Genomic DNA, 11,522 nt, shown 5'->3' on the forward strand with positions numbered 1-11,522 from the left:
TCAAAAAATTAAAAATAGAATTACCACATGGTCCAGCACTCCACATCTGGGAACATACCCAAAGAACTAAAAGCAGAGTCTCAAAGATATTTTTACACTCATGTTCATAGCAGTATTATTTATAATAGCCAAAAGGTGGAAGCAACCCAAGTGTCATAAACAGATGAATGTTTACACAAATGTGGTATATACATACAACAGAAATTAAAAGGAAGGAAATCCTGTCACATGCTACAACATGAATGAAACTTGAGGACATTGTGCTAAGGAAAATAAACCAGTCATTTCCAGCTTTATTCAGGTATGATTTTTTTTTTTTAATTTTTTTAAAGATGACTGGTAAAGGTATCATAACCCTTGACTTGGTGGCATGCTCTCCCAAGTGAGCTAACCGGCCATCTCTATATGGGGATCCAAACCCGCGGCTTTGGTGTTATCAGCACCACACTCTCCAAGTGAGCCACGGGCTGGCCCCTCAGGTATGATTTTTTTTAAAAAAGCCAGTCACAAGAGGACAAATACTGTATGATTCCACTTATATGAGGTACCTACGGTGGCCAAATTTATAGACAGAAAACAGAATGGTGATTGCTAGGGGCTAGGAAAGAGGAAGGAATGGGGGCAGGTGTAGTCGTTTGATGGGTCTAGAGTTTCAGTTTTTCTTTTTCTTTCTTTTCTTTTCTTTTTTTTTTGGCAGTTGCCTGGTATGGGGGTACGAGCAGAGTTTCAGTTTCTCGAGATGAAAATAGTTCTGGAGGTTGGTTGCACAACAACGTAAATGTACTTAACACTATCAAGCCATACAGTTAAAAATGGTTATGATGGTAAATTTTTTACCACAATTAAAAGAATTTTTAAATAAAAATGAAAAAGTAAATACTCAGTGTGCTTCTTGTAAAGAAATTACCAATATATAAAATATGCCATTTCAGTAACAACATCAAACATATATAGTGTTTTCTATGTGCCAAGCACAGTCCTAAATTCATTACATATTTGTATCAATTATCTATTGCTGCATAACAAATTACACAGTTTCTGTAGGTCAGGAATTTGGCAACAACAGCTTAGCTAGGTAGTTCTGGCCCGGGGTCTATGGTGAAGTTGCAGTTGCAGGCAAGATAGTGGCCAGGGATATAATCATATGAAGACGTTTTGAGGGTTTTGGAGGTTTTTCTGGCAGCTGGCCAGTACAGGGGCCTTGGTATTATAACACCATGCTCTTACCAACGAGCTAACCAGCCAGCCCTTTATTTTCTTAAATCTAACTAATATCAACCAGTGGGGAAGAAACTAAATCGGATACCCTGACCAGCCAGCTTCCAAAAAAAAAAAAAAAAAAAACTGAAGAAAAAAGGTTGCCCAAAACCTAGCTGCAAAGAAAAAGTATTTAAAAAGGATCATTGACAGGACTTGATGTCTGGTTGCATATGGGAAATGTCCATATTCCTTTTATACTGAGGGATGTGCCTCCAAGAGAGGCAGGATAGCAGAGAGGTTAAGAATATAGATTTAGGGTCGGCCCGGTGGCGCACTGGATAAGTGCGCCGCTTGGGAAGCGCAGCGGCGCTCCCGCCCGAGGGTTCGGATCCCACATACAGACCGGTTCCCGCTCACTGGCTGAGCGAGGCACGGGAGCAATGCTGAGGGTGGGTTTCGATCCCGTTGCCGGTCCCCGGTCCGGTACGGGGGCAACACTGAGGGTTGCGATCCGTTGCCGGACACGGAAAAAGACAAAAGACAAAAAAAAAAAAAAAAAAAAGAATATAGATTTAGCGTAGTGCCGATAACACCAATGTCCAAGGTTCGATTCCTGTATGGGCCAGCCATGGGATGTCTATGAGGATTCAAAGAGAGAGTGCATGTAAAATGACCAGTTTAGAGGGGTTGGCATAGAGGAAGCACTCCATAAATGGTAGCTTTTAAATATATTAGTGAATATTCTATTAAATTGTTCTATTTATGTTATCCTACTGAAAAGTTGCCCCCTCCCTATAATTTTGAGTTGGTGACTCTAACTTTTTTTTTTTTTTTTTTTAAAGATGACCGGTAAGGGGATCTTAACCCTTGACTTGGTGTTGTCAGCACCACGCTCAGCCAGTGAGCAAACCGGCCATCCCTATATAGGATCCGAACCCGTGGCCTTGGTGTTATCAGCACCGCACTCTATGTTATCCTACTGAAAAGTTGCCCCCTCCCTATAATTTTGAGTTGGTGACTCTAACTTTTTTTTTTTTTTTTTTTAAAGATGACCGGTAAGGGGATCTTAACCCTTGACTTGGTGTTGTCAGCACCACGCTCACCCAGTGAGCGAACCGGCCATCCCTATGTGGGATCCGAACCTGGGGCCTTGGTGTTATCAGCACCACACTCTCCCTAGTGAGCCACGGGCCGGCCCTGGTGACTCTAAGTTTTGTAGTCCCCATTTTGCTAAAAAGTAAGGAATAAGTTCTTGCAGACTCCTGGTCTGGGCTGGAGGAACAAAAGGACTGAGATTCAGCTGGACTTTGTGGGAAAGGCACGCTCAGCAATTCAGACCGTATAAGTACCTCCAACTCACTTAACTCTCCGTGCGCCCATTACATGGATGAGATAACTGAGATCTAGAGCTGGGCAGGGTCACAGGACAAATTACTGGAAGAGTCCAGTTTTCGAACACAGGACTTTCAGCTGATAAAGTGGCCTCAGTTCCTCATGCCTCATCCCTACCGTCAGCCCTCTTGCTCCGAATCAGCACGAACGGCATGGAACTTGGCAGTAACTCTGATAAGGAAGTTGGACTCGTGAGCCTCTGAGAGCTTGGAGAAACTCGGAAAACAGAAAGGAAACCCGCTCCCTAACTACTCAAATCTCTCTGAATGAGGAGGGATTTGTTTTGTTTTGTTTCGCAGTTTTAAGGCCTGGGGTGCACACAATAACCTGGGGAGAATTCCCGCTTGGTCCTGGTTCAAGTCTGTGATTTGTGGTCCCGGACAGGAGAGGGTTTGGCGGGGAGCGATTCCGAGCTCAGAGCATCGAGACGGACTTGCTTATTTTGTAAAGAAGCTATAAGGGGGAAATGGTTGGCAGTCAAACTTCCTCAGCCACACTCAAGATAGGAGCTGGCCAGCCACGCCTCAAATGGCGGAGCCCTCGACCGGGGTTGAAGACAACTATTTCCCCAAAATGGAGAAAGAGTGGAAGAAAAATGTCCATCACAGCTCCGTCCCGTCCCCCACAGACAGCTAGCACCAATCACCGGCGCGCAGGGCGGGGACAGGGCTAGGGGAGGAGCCTGCTGTTGCCCCAGCAACAACCAGGGAGCCCAAGACGAGCGCGACCGCGGAGGTATCGCGCCTCAGTTCTCTCACTGCCAGGAAGGTCCTGGGAGAGGCGCGAGTCAGACCTGGTGGGCGCACGCGGAGAGAAGAACAGGTCAGACTCATGAACTACAATCCCCGCTGCCGCTTTCGCCTCTTCTAAACCGTTAGGAGCGCGGAGGTAGGAATAACGCATGCGCCGGACTTAGAGGCGGGGCTTAGGCGCCTTGAATTCAAAACGCATGCGCATCATGGAGCTTGGCGGCCGAGATGACGCGAGAGGTGGGGCTTTTGCTCTTGTGGGCGGGGCCAAAGGCCCCTGGGGCGGGGCTTTCCAACGGACTTAGCCCAGCGGGAGGAAGTTATTTTAGGTAGGACGGAGTTAGATGCCTGCTCCCTAAGCCCAAGGTCGTCCACACCACCACCATTTTTCCCGGGCTCTCCTGGGGAGGCAGGATGGTGAACCTCAGTTTACCCATCCGAAAGATGGAAATAATATTACGCTTACCTCACAGGACTGTAATTATATTTTCCCCTCCCAGGATCATGGCTGAGGTGCACGTGATCGGGCAGATCATGGGGGCCACCGGTTTCTCGGAGAGTAGCCTCTTCTGCAAGTGGGGCATCCACACAGGTATTCCCCCAGGCTTAGTTCATTTCTCCACCAACAGCCCCAGCCTAGAGGCTCCACGCTCCTTCCTTGACCCCCTGAGTCCCTGACCCTCGTCTTACATGGGCTCTCAGGACTCCTGGCCCAGACCATACTATACTCTGTCCACATGAGTTTCAGGCTTCCTTCTTACCCCTTCCCATCCCATCCCTGGCGCTCTGGCTCCCACTTTCTGAATGCACAGCCCCTAAGGATACGGGCTAGATCCCATACACACACCTCCAGTCCTTAAAATACTAGACAGCCTGTTTAGATTCCACTCACGGTCTTAGGAGTGCCCTAGGACCCTCCCTCATCTTAATAATTCTTTGGTTAGCAGGCTTCATTTATTGAGTTCTTACTGTAAAGTAAAGTCTCCATTCCAGGTTTAGAGGAGAGGCCACCCTCTGGTATTCATAATTCTCTGAGAAAGTAGGAAGCCCATTCTAACAGTCATCCAGGTCCATCCACACAGACTCAGGAGGAACCTTGAAGGCCCCACTTCTCCCCATCTGAAGCCCTATAGCACAGTAATACAGTGTGATGGTTAGGGCCATAGGCTGCTAGACAGTAATACAGTGTGATGCCCCATCTGAAGCCCTATAGCACAGTAATACAGTGTGATGCCCCATCTGAAGCCCTATAGCACAGTAATACAGTGTGATGCCCCATCTGAAGCCCTATAGCACAGTAATACAGTGTGATGCCCCATCTGAAGCCCTATAGCACAGTAATACAGTGTGATGCCCCATCTGAAGCCCTATAGCACAGTAATACAGTGTGATGGTTAGGGCCATAGGCTGCTAGATTTGGGTTCAAATACTAACTCCCTTACCTTTTTTTTTTTTTTTTTTTGATGGCTGGCTGGTACAGGGATCTAACCTTGACCTTGGTTACAAAGCTGTGCTCTAACCAACTGACCTAACCAGCCAGCCCCCTCCCCCACCTATTAATTGGGGGTCTTTAGACCTGATCTCTCTGAGCCTCAGTTTCCTTGTCAGAAAATGAAGCTCGTAACAGCTAAGAGGCAACACAGTGTTGAGATTAAGAACGCAGACTGGGTTCAAAACCAGTTGTGGCTTATTAATTACGTGACTTGGTGCCCTTCTCTTTGCTTCAATTTCCCTGCCTGTACAATTGGAATAATAACAGTACTTACCTCCTGGGGTGCTTGTTGAGGACTAACTGCATATCAACAGCACTTGGAATAGGGCCTGGACTAGTACGTGTTCAATAAGTGTTTGCCTAGCTTGTGTCAGACTTTGATGGGGTCTCGTTTGTAAAGTCCTGGCTGTCTTGTTGCCTGGCACAAATAATTGCCCAAGAAACAGATGTGGCTACTGCCATTATTATCCCTTCAGGCCTGGGTCCTTTTTGATTTCACTGGTACGTAGGGTGGTAGTTGAAGTTTCCTGGGAAATTGGGATTCTTAAGTTGAGTGGATAAGAGACAGGCTCTGGAGTGGGAGTTGATTTCCAATCTGGATCCCACCACTCATCTGATCTGTGACCCTGGCAGATGCTGTCTACTCTGGGAGCTTCGGTTTCTTCATTTGTTCTTCATAAAACCATTAGGAAATCTGGTATATAAAGAGCCTGACTCAGGGCTTGGTGCTTCCCTCACCCAGTCCAGAGGGAATAATGACTAACATTATTGTAGGGAGTTGTTGGGGGTATTAATTCAGCAGAGAGCTCAAAGGCAGTTGGATAAAAGGCGTGGGCTCTACAGTTACACAGAGCTGAGTTTGAATCCAGTTCCACTATGGGATCTTGATCTGCTGTGGTCTCTCCTGTATCTCCAGCTTGAAGAATAGTGCTTGGCACACAGTAGGCGCACAATAAATGTTCATGGAATTAATGACCAAGTGACTGTCCTTCTCAGAGCCTGTTTCCTTACCTGTAAAATGAGGATTATACTAGCACCTACTTCCTAGGATCACTTATTTGTCCAACAAACATTTATTGAGCACCTTCTGTGTACTAAGACCTGGGTTTGAGGTCTTGGGGATCCAGCAGTGTAGAAGGTCCCTTCTTTTCCGGGGTCCACAATAGGGGAGACAGAAAATAAAGAAGGAGATAAAGAAACAAGCACAAGCTGGCTGGTTTGCTCACCTGGTTTAGAGTATGGTGCTGATAACACCAAGGCCCAGGGTTCAAACACTGTAAAGGCCAGCAAAAAAATAAAAGAAAGGAAGAAGCACAATGATTAAAGACAGTGGTAAGTGCTAGGAAGAAAAGAAATGGGATGACATGATGGGGGCTAGTTTGTAGATAGGAGAGTCAGGGAGAGCCCCTCTGTGAAGTGACACTTGAGCTGAGCCCTGAAGGGTGAAAAAAAGCCAGGAATGGGGACATCCAAGAGCAGAGCTCTCTAGGCAGAGGGAACAGCCAGTCCAAAGGCCCTGAGGTGGGGGAACAGAAATGGGACCCCTGAGGCTAAAGGGTGGTCAGGGAGGGGAAGAGTGATGGATGGGGATGAGTTCAGGGAAGGGAGGCCATGGTGGACAGTCTGTAAACTGGAGGGTTGGGTGGGGATTACGAGCCCTAGAGAGCAGATTAGATGAATGCATTGCCTAAAGCGCTTAGCATAGCATCTGGCATTTAGTAAGCACGCAGCACATTTTCCCTATTATCATCATCCCTTGGTAGGATCGCTATTATTATGTGTTTTTCTTTCTGGATGTGTTCCTGGAGGGTATACCCTTGCACTAGGCCTCTAAATGAGGGGTGAGAATAGCAATAAAATGATATTGGGGCTGGCTAGTTAGCTCAGGTGGTTAGAGCATGGTGGTGTCACACCAAGTGATCAAGGATTCAGATCCCCACATTGGCCAGATGCAAAAAAAAAAAAAAAGATAGTGGATACTTATCAGGCCCTCACTGTGCCCCACGCAGTGTTCCAAGTGCTTTGTGTGTATTAACTCACTTAATCTTCTTATAAAACTATGAGGAATGCATTATTATTTACCCATTTTACAGGTGGGGAGACCAAGGCAGAGAAAGGTAACTTGCCCAAGGTAGTGCCAAGATTTGAACCCAGATATTTGACTCCAGAGTCCACACTTTGTAACCCCTACCTCCAAATGCCAGGGAGAAAGAGTCCTACAGCCATAGCAGCATCCCCTTCCTGATGACTGCCTCTCACCACTTTGTACCCCGTCTGTGTCCCGGCTCTCACTGCAGGGGTGGCATGGAAGCTCCTGTCGGGTGTGCGGGAGGGCCAAACGCAGGTGGATACCCCCCAGGTAGGGGATATGGCCTATTGGTCCCACCCCATTGACCTGCACTTCGCCACCAAAGGCCTCCAAGGTGGGTACCAGGTCTGGGCCCTGGTCCAAGCTGAGGGGAGGGGGGCCAGTAGCACCTGAAGCTGCTGAGGCTGGGAACACCAAGTCCTGTCCCTGCTCCACATACCTTATGGGTCCCTTTCCCAGCCAAGCCTGGCCCTGGAAAGGCTGAGGCCTTCCCAGGCCTACTGTACAGGAGATCCCTAGTGTGTGGGAGTGGAGCAGAGGCCAGGGATGGTAGGGGAGAAGGGAAGATGGGTGGAAGGGGAGGTGACCTTGGTAAAGAGACAATCCAAGAAATAAAATTTTTAAAAAAGAGAGACAAATCAAGAGAGGCTCCAATAAGGAGGAAACTGGGAGGGGGGTTATGAGAAAGAGAGAGAGGCAAGGACTGGTTGCTGTTCTTCAGGAAGGGCTCCTCAGCTTTAAAGCAGAAGTGCTTCTCACAGGGGAAATGAGTATTCGGGGGAGGTGGAATATCAGATAACATTTTTTGGTAGAAAATGTGGGTTACTGAAGGAGAGTAGATTCTGGGAAATAGCCTAGGTAAATGTGCCATATATTCAGTAATATAAATAATACTGAGTGCCTGCCCTGTGCCCAGCCTGTGTTGGATGATGCCAGGGAGATGTCTGTGATCAAGACAGCCGCTGGCCCTGTGCTCACAGGTCTCACCATCCCATGGGGGAGACAGACCTGTCTCCAGACAGTGGCAGCCAAGAGTGGGCAGGGCTCGGATGGAGGATTGCAGGAGGCTGTGAGAGCCCAGAAGTGGTGGCTGACCCTGTCAGGGAGGTCATAGAGGGCTTTTTGGAGGAGGGGGCATTTGAACTTTGCTGTGAGGAGCCAGTAGGAGCTAATAAGGTAGATGGATGGAAGAGGATTCTCAGCAGAGAGAGCTGCATGTGAAAGGGAGAGTGAACCTGGGGTATTTGGAAGACAGAGGGAGAGTGGGAGGACAGCAGAGGCTGAGGTATCAGGGGACAGGCCATGCAAGGCTTTGAATGCCAGGCCAAGGAGCTGAGGCCATCTCCTGAATTCATTTGGGGAGCCAGAGCAGACAGTGGACAAGACAGATTTCACTTTTAAAAGATCCTTCTGAGGGCTGGCCCGTGGCTCACTCGGTAGAGTGCGGTGCTGATAACACCAAGGCCACGGGTTCAGATCCTATATAGGGATGGTCGGTTCGCTCACTAGCTGAGCGTGGTGTTGACAACACCAAGTCAAGCGTTGAGATCCCCTTACCGGTCATCTTTTAAGAAAAAAGATCCTTCTGGGGCTGACTGGTTAGCTCAGTTGGCTACAGCATAGCCTTAAAACACCAGGGTCAAGGGCTGGCCTGTGGCTCACTTTGGAGAGAGGGGTGCTGATAACACCGAGGCCACAGGTTCGGATCCCTGTATAGGGATGGCCGGTTAGCTCACTTGGGAGAACGCAGTGCTGACAACACCAAGTCAAGGGTTAAGATCCCCTTACCCATCATCTTTTTTAAAAAAACAAACAAAAAAACCCAGCAAGGTCATGGGTTTGGATCCCCTGTACCAGCCAGCCACCAATAAAAATAAATAAATAAATAAATAAAGGACTGGTGGGTCCGAGTGCAGTGGTGTTTACAACTAATTGATCATGACCAGTTAACAGATTTCTTTGTTCCTTCTCCACTCCCACTGCTTCACTTGACTCGAAAAAGAAAAGTACCTCTGGCTGCTGGGTGGGTGATGGATTGATTAGACAGTGAGGCAGGCAGCTCTGTCCTTTCGGCTCTTCAGGCCCCCAGTCCCCCAATGTCAGCATCATTCTTGCTTTCTCTTTTCTCAACCCCCCATTCTGTCCATCAAGAAATCCTGCTGGCTCTACCTTTGAAATGCATCCTAAATCCCTTTCTTGCCCAGCACCCTAATCTGTCCGGCTTCATCTCTCACCTGGACAATTACAGTAGCCTCTTCACTGGTATCCTCTATTCCCAACGCCCGTAATTTGCACCCCACACACAGCCAGTGGGACCCTGTGAACACCTAAGTCAGATCACATTTCTCCTCTGCTTAGAACTCTCTGGTGGTCCCCGTCTCATTCAGGGTAAAAGCCAAAGTCTTGCCATACATCAGGAGGCTCTGCACGATCTGGTTGTCACCTCCTCCCCTTCTCTCCCTCTCTCACTCTGATCTAGCCACACTGGCTCCACCAGGCACACTCCCAGCTGGGGTCCTTTGCACTAGCTGTTCCCTCTGACTGGGAGCACTCTTCCCCTAGATGTCCACATGACCCGTTCCCTTTCCACCTATTAGCATTTGCTCAAATGTCAACTTCTTAGTGAAGCTTCCTTGGTCATCTCCTTTCTGAAACTATCCCTACCCCCACCCTACCTAGGTTTATTTTTCTCCAGAGCAGGTATCACCATCTGACATAACCTATAATTTGCTTACTATGTTGGTTGTCTAGGATGTCAGCTTCACAAGGGCAGGAATTTTTATCTGCTGTGTTCACTGCTGTGTCTCCAGCTCCTAGAACAGGGCCTCCCACAGAGGATGGGATCAGAAAGGAGGATGAGATGGGGCTGGATCACTAAGGGCTTTGACTACCAGGCTGAGATGAACTGTATTGAGGACACTGGCAAACATATGGAAGGGGAAAAAGATGCTTCCGGCTGCCAGGTGGAAGGTGGATTGGAGGGGACAAGAAAGAAGGCCCTAAGCCCAGAGAGGAGGACAGGGTGGGTCATGGGGAGGGAAGGCAGGAGGCATCCCTGACAAGGCCCAAGACGCTGACCTGGGGACTGGAGGAGCAGTGGGCTGCCCTGACATGGGGATGTGGAGGAGGAGGCCACAGAGAGGGAAGTCAGCAGAGGCTGGATCCCAAGGGTTTTGAAGGTTGAAGAGGTTGGACTTTATACTGAGGGCACTGGGGAGCCATGGAAGGCTTTTGAGCAGGGGAGTAATATGGATTTAGAAAAATCCCTTTGGCTGTTGTATGGGGGTGCATCAAGGAGTAGGAGCCCAGAGAGGAGGCTGGGGCAGAAACCCAGGAGCAGAAACTGGGTGGAAAGTACCAGATCTGGAATCTCCAGTAGGTATCAAAGAGGTGGGGATCCAGGAGTAGGAGGCTGGGCCCCACCCATCCCTCCTTTCATCTCTCCCTCCTGTCCTGCAGGCTGGCCTCGGCTCCATCTCCAGGTGTGGTCTCAGGACAGCTTTGGCCGATGCCAGCTTGCAGGCTACGGTTTTTGCCATGTGCCCAGCAGCCCGGGCACTCACCAGCTGGACTGCCCCACATGGCGGCCCCTAGGCAGCTGGCGGGAGCAGTTGGCACGGGCCTTCGTAGGTGGTGGGCCACAGCTGCTGCATGGGGACACTATCTACAGTGGGGCAGACCGCTATCGCCTGCACACGGCTGCTGGTGGCACTGTGCACCTTGAACTCGGCCTGCTGCTACGCCACTTCGACCGCTATGGCGTTGAGTGCTGAGGAACTCTGCCTCCAAAAGCTCCTACCCCTGGAAACCCATTGTGGGGCAGGATGGCACAGTGGTCGAGAGCATGGGCTCTGGAGATTGTCAGACCTGACCCCAGCCAAAGCATGGTCTGTCCTTGCTAGGATCTCAAGCTCAGTAACTGCTCCTCTGGGCTCAGTTTCCCTGTGTGTAAAATGGGGACAGTGTATGTGCAGGGTCACAGGGAGTTGGGTGAGAAGAGGATGCTTAGGACATGGGAGGGACTCAATAAAGGAGAGCAATTCTTACAGGTATTGATGCCTTCGTCTGTCAGCTGCCCTACTGCCCTGTTCTCCCACCGGCACCCTTTCTCCTCAGGCCCCCATCTTCTGCAGACCCTCTTGCCCTATCATCTGCCCCAGCCTCACACTCTCTTCCCATTCTGGGTCCCCATCCTCTAAGTCCTCCCTGCCAAGTCCTCATTCTCTTGGTGACCCCACACAGTCCCCAAAACCATGGCTCATCTCGGTCACCCGCTTTTGTAGCGCTCGGCCGCCAGGAGGCAGCACCCTGTTTGTGGGGTGGAGCCGGGGTGCCCGCCCCCTCCCCGCTGCTGAAGGGACCCCCCTCGGAGCCTGCCCACGCGAGATGAGAAAGGTAGCCCGGCCTCCCCATGCCCTCCCCCTGGGGGCCGCTCCCGCCCCGCGCGCTTCCTGGGTGGGGCCTGGGTGGCTTCAAAACCCCCCGCCGTCCCAGCCGGTCCCCGCCGCCGCCGCCCTTCGCGCCCCGGGCCGCCCCCCTCCCTCCTCCCTCCGCGGATCCGCCAGACAGCAAGGCCACCGGCAGGGGGCAGGGGGGACGC

General features: G+C 50.0%; 1 protein-coding gene across 2 annotated transcripts; it reads left to right on the forward strand.

The window, feature by feature from the left end:
- Positions 1-3,263: 3,263 nt before the first annotated feature.
- Positions 3,264-10,974, forward strand: B9D2 (B9 protein domain 2). Of its 2 annotated transcripts, none has more exons than XM_008583285.1 (4): positions 3,264-3,480; positions 3,842-3,933; positions 7,131-7,256; positions 10,382-10,974. In XM_008583285.1, exons 2-4 carry the CDS (start codon positions 3,846-3,848, stop codon positions 10,693-10,695), a joined length of 528 nt encoding a protein of 175 aa, XP_008581507.1. In that variant the 5' UTR covers positions 3,264-3,480; positions 3,842-3,845; the 3' UTR covers positions 10,696-10,974. The 2 variants fall into 2 exon arrangements, with proteins under 2 accessions (XP_008581507.1, XP_008581508.1); XM_008583286.1 differs by having other exon boundaries at positions 3,313-3,414.
- The last annotated feature ends 548 nt before the right edge of the window (positions 10,975-11,522 follow it).

Source organism: Galeopterus variegatus, unplaced genomic scaffold, assembly GCF_000696425.1.
Source record: "Galeopterus variegatus unplaced genomic scaffold, G_variegatus-3.0.2 Scaffold2882, whole genome shotgun sequence".
Taxonomy (NCBI): domain Eukaryota; kingdom Metazoa; phylum Chordata; class Mammalia; order Dermoptera; family Cynocephalidae; genus Galeopterus; species Galeopterus variegatus.

Coding starts and splice junctions, on each gene's coding strand:
- B9D2 (XM_008583285.1), top strand. CDS start 3,846: ATGGCTGAGGTGCACGTGATCGGGCAGATCATGGGGGCCACCGGTTTC. Junction 3,934..7,130: donor CAAGTGGGGCATCCACACAG/GTATTCCCCCAG, acceptor CTCTCACTGCAG/GGGTGGCATGGAAGCTCCTG. Junction 7,257..10,381: donor CGCCACCAAAGGCCTCCAAG/GTGGGTACCAGG, acceptor CCTGTCCTGCAG/GCTGGCCTCGGCTCCATCTC.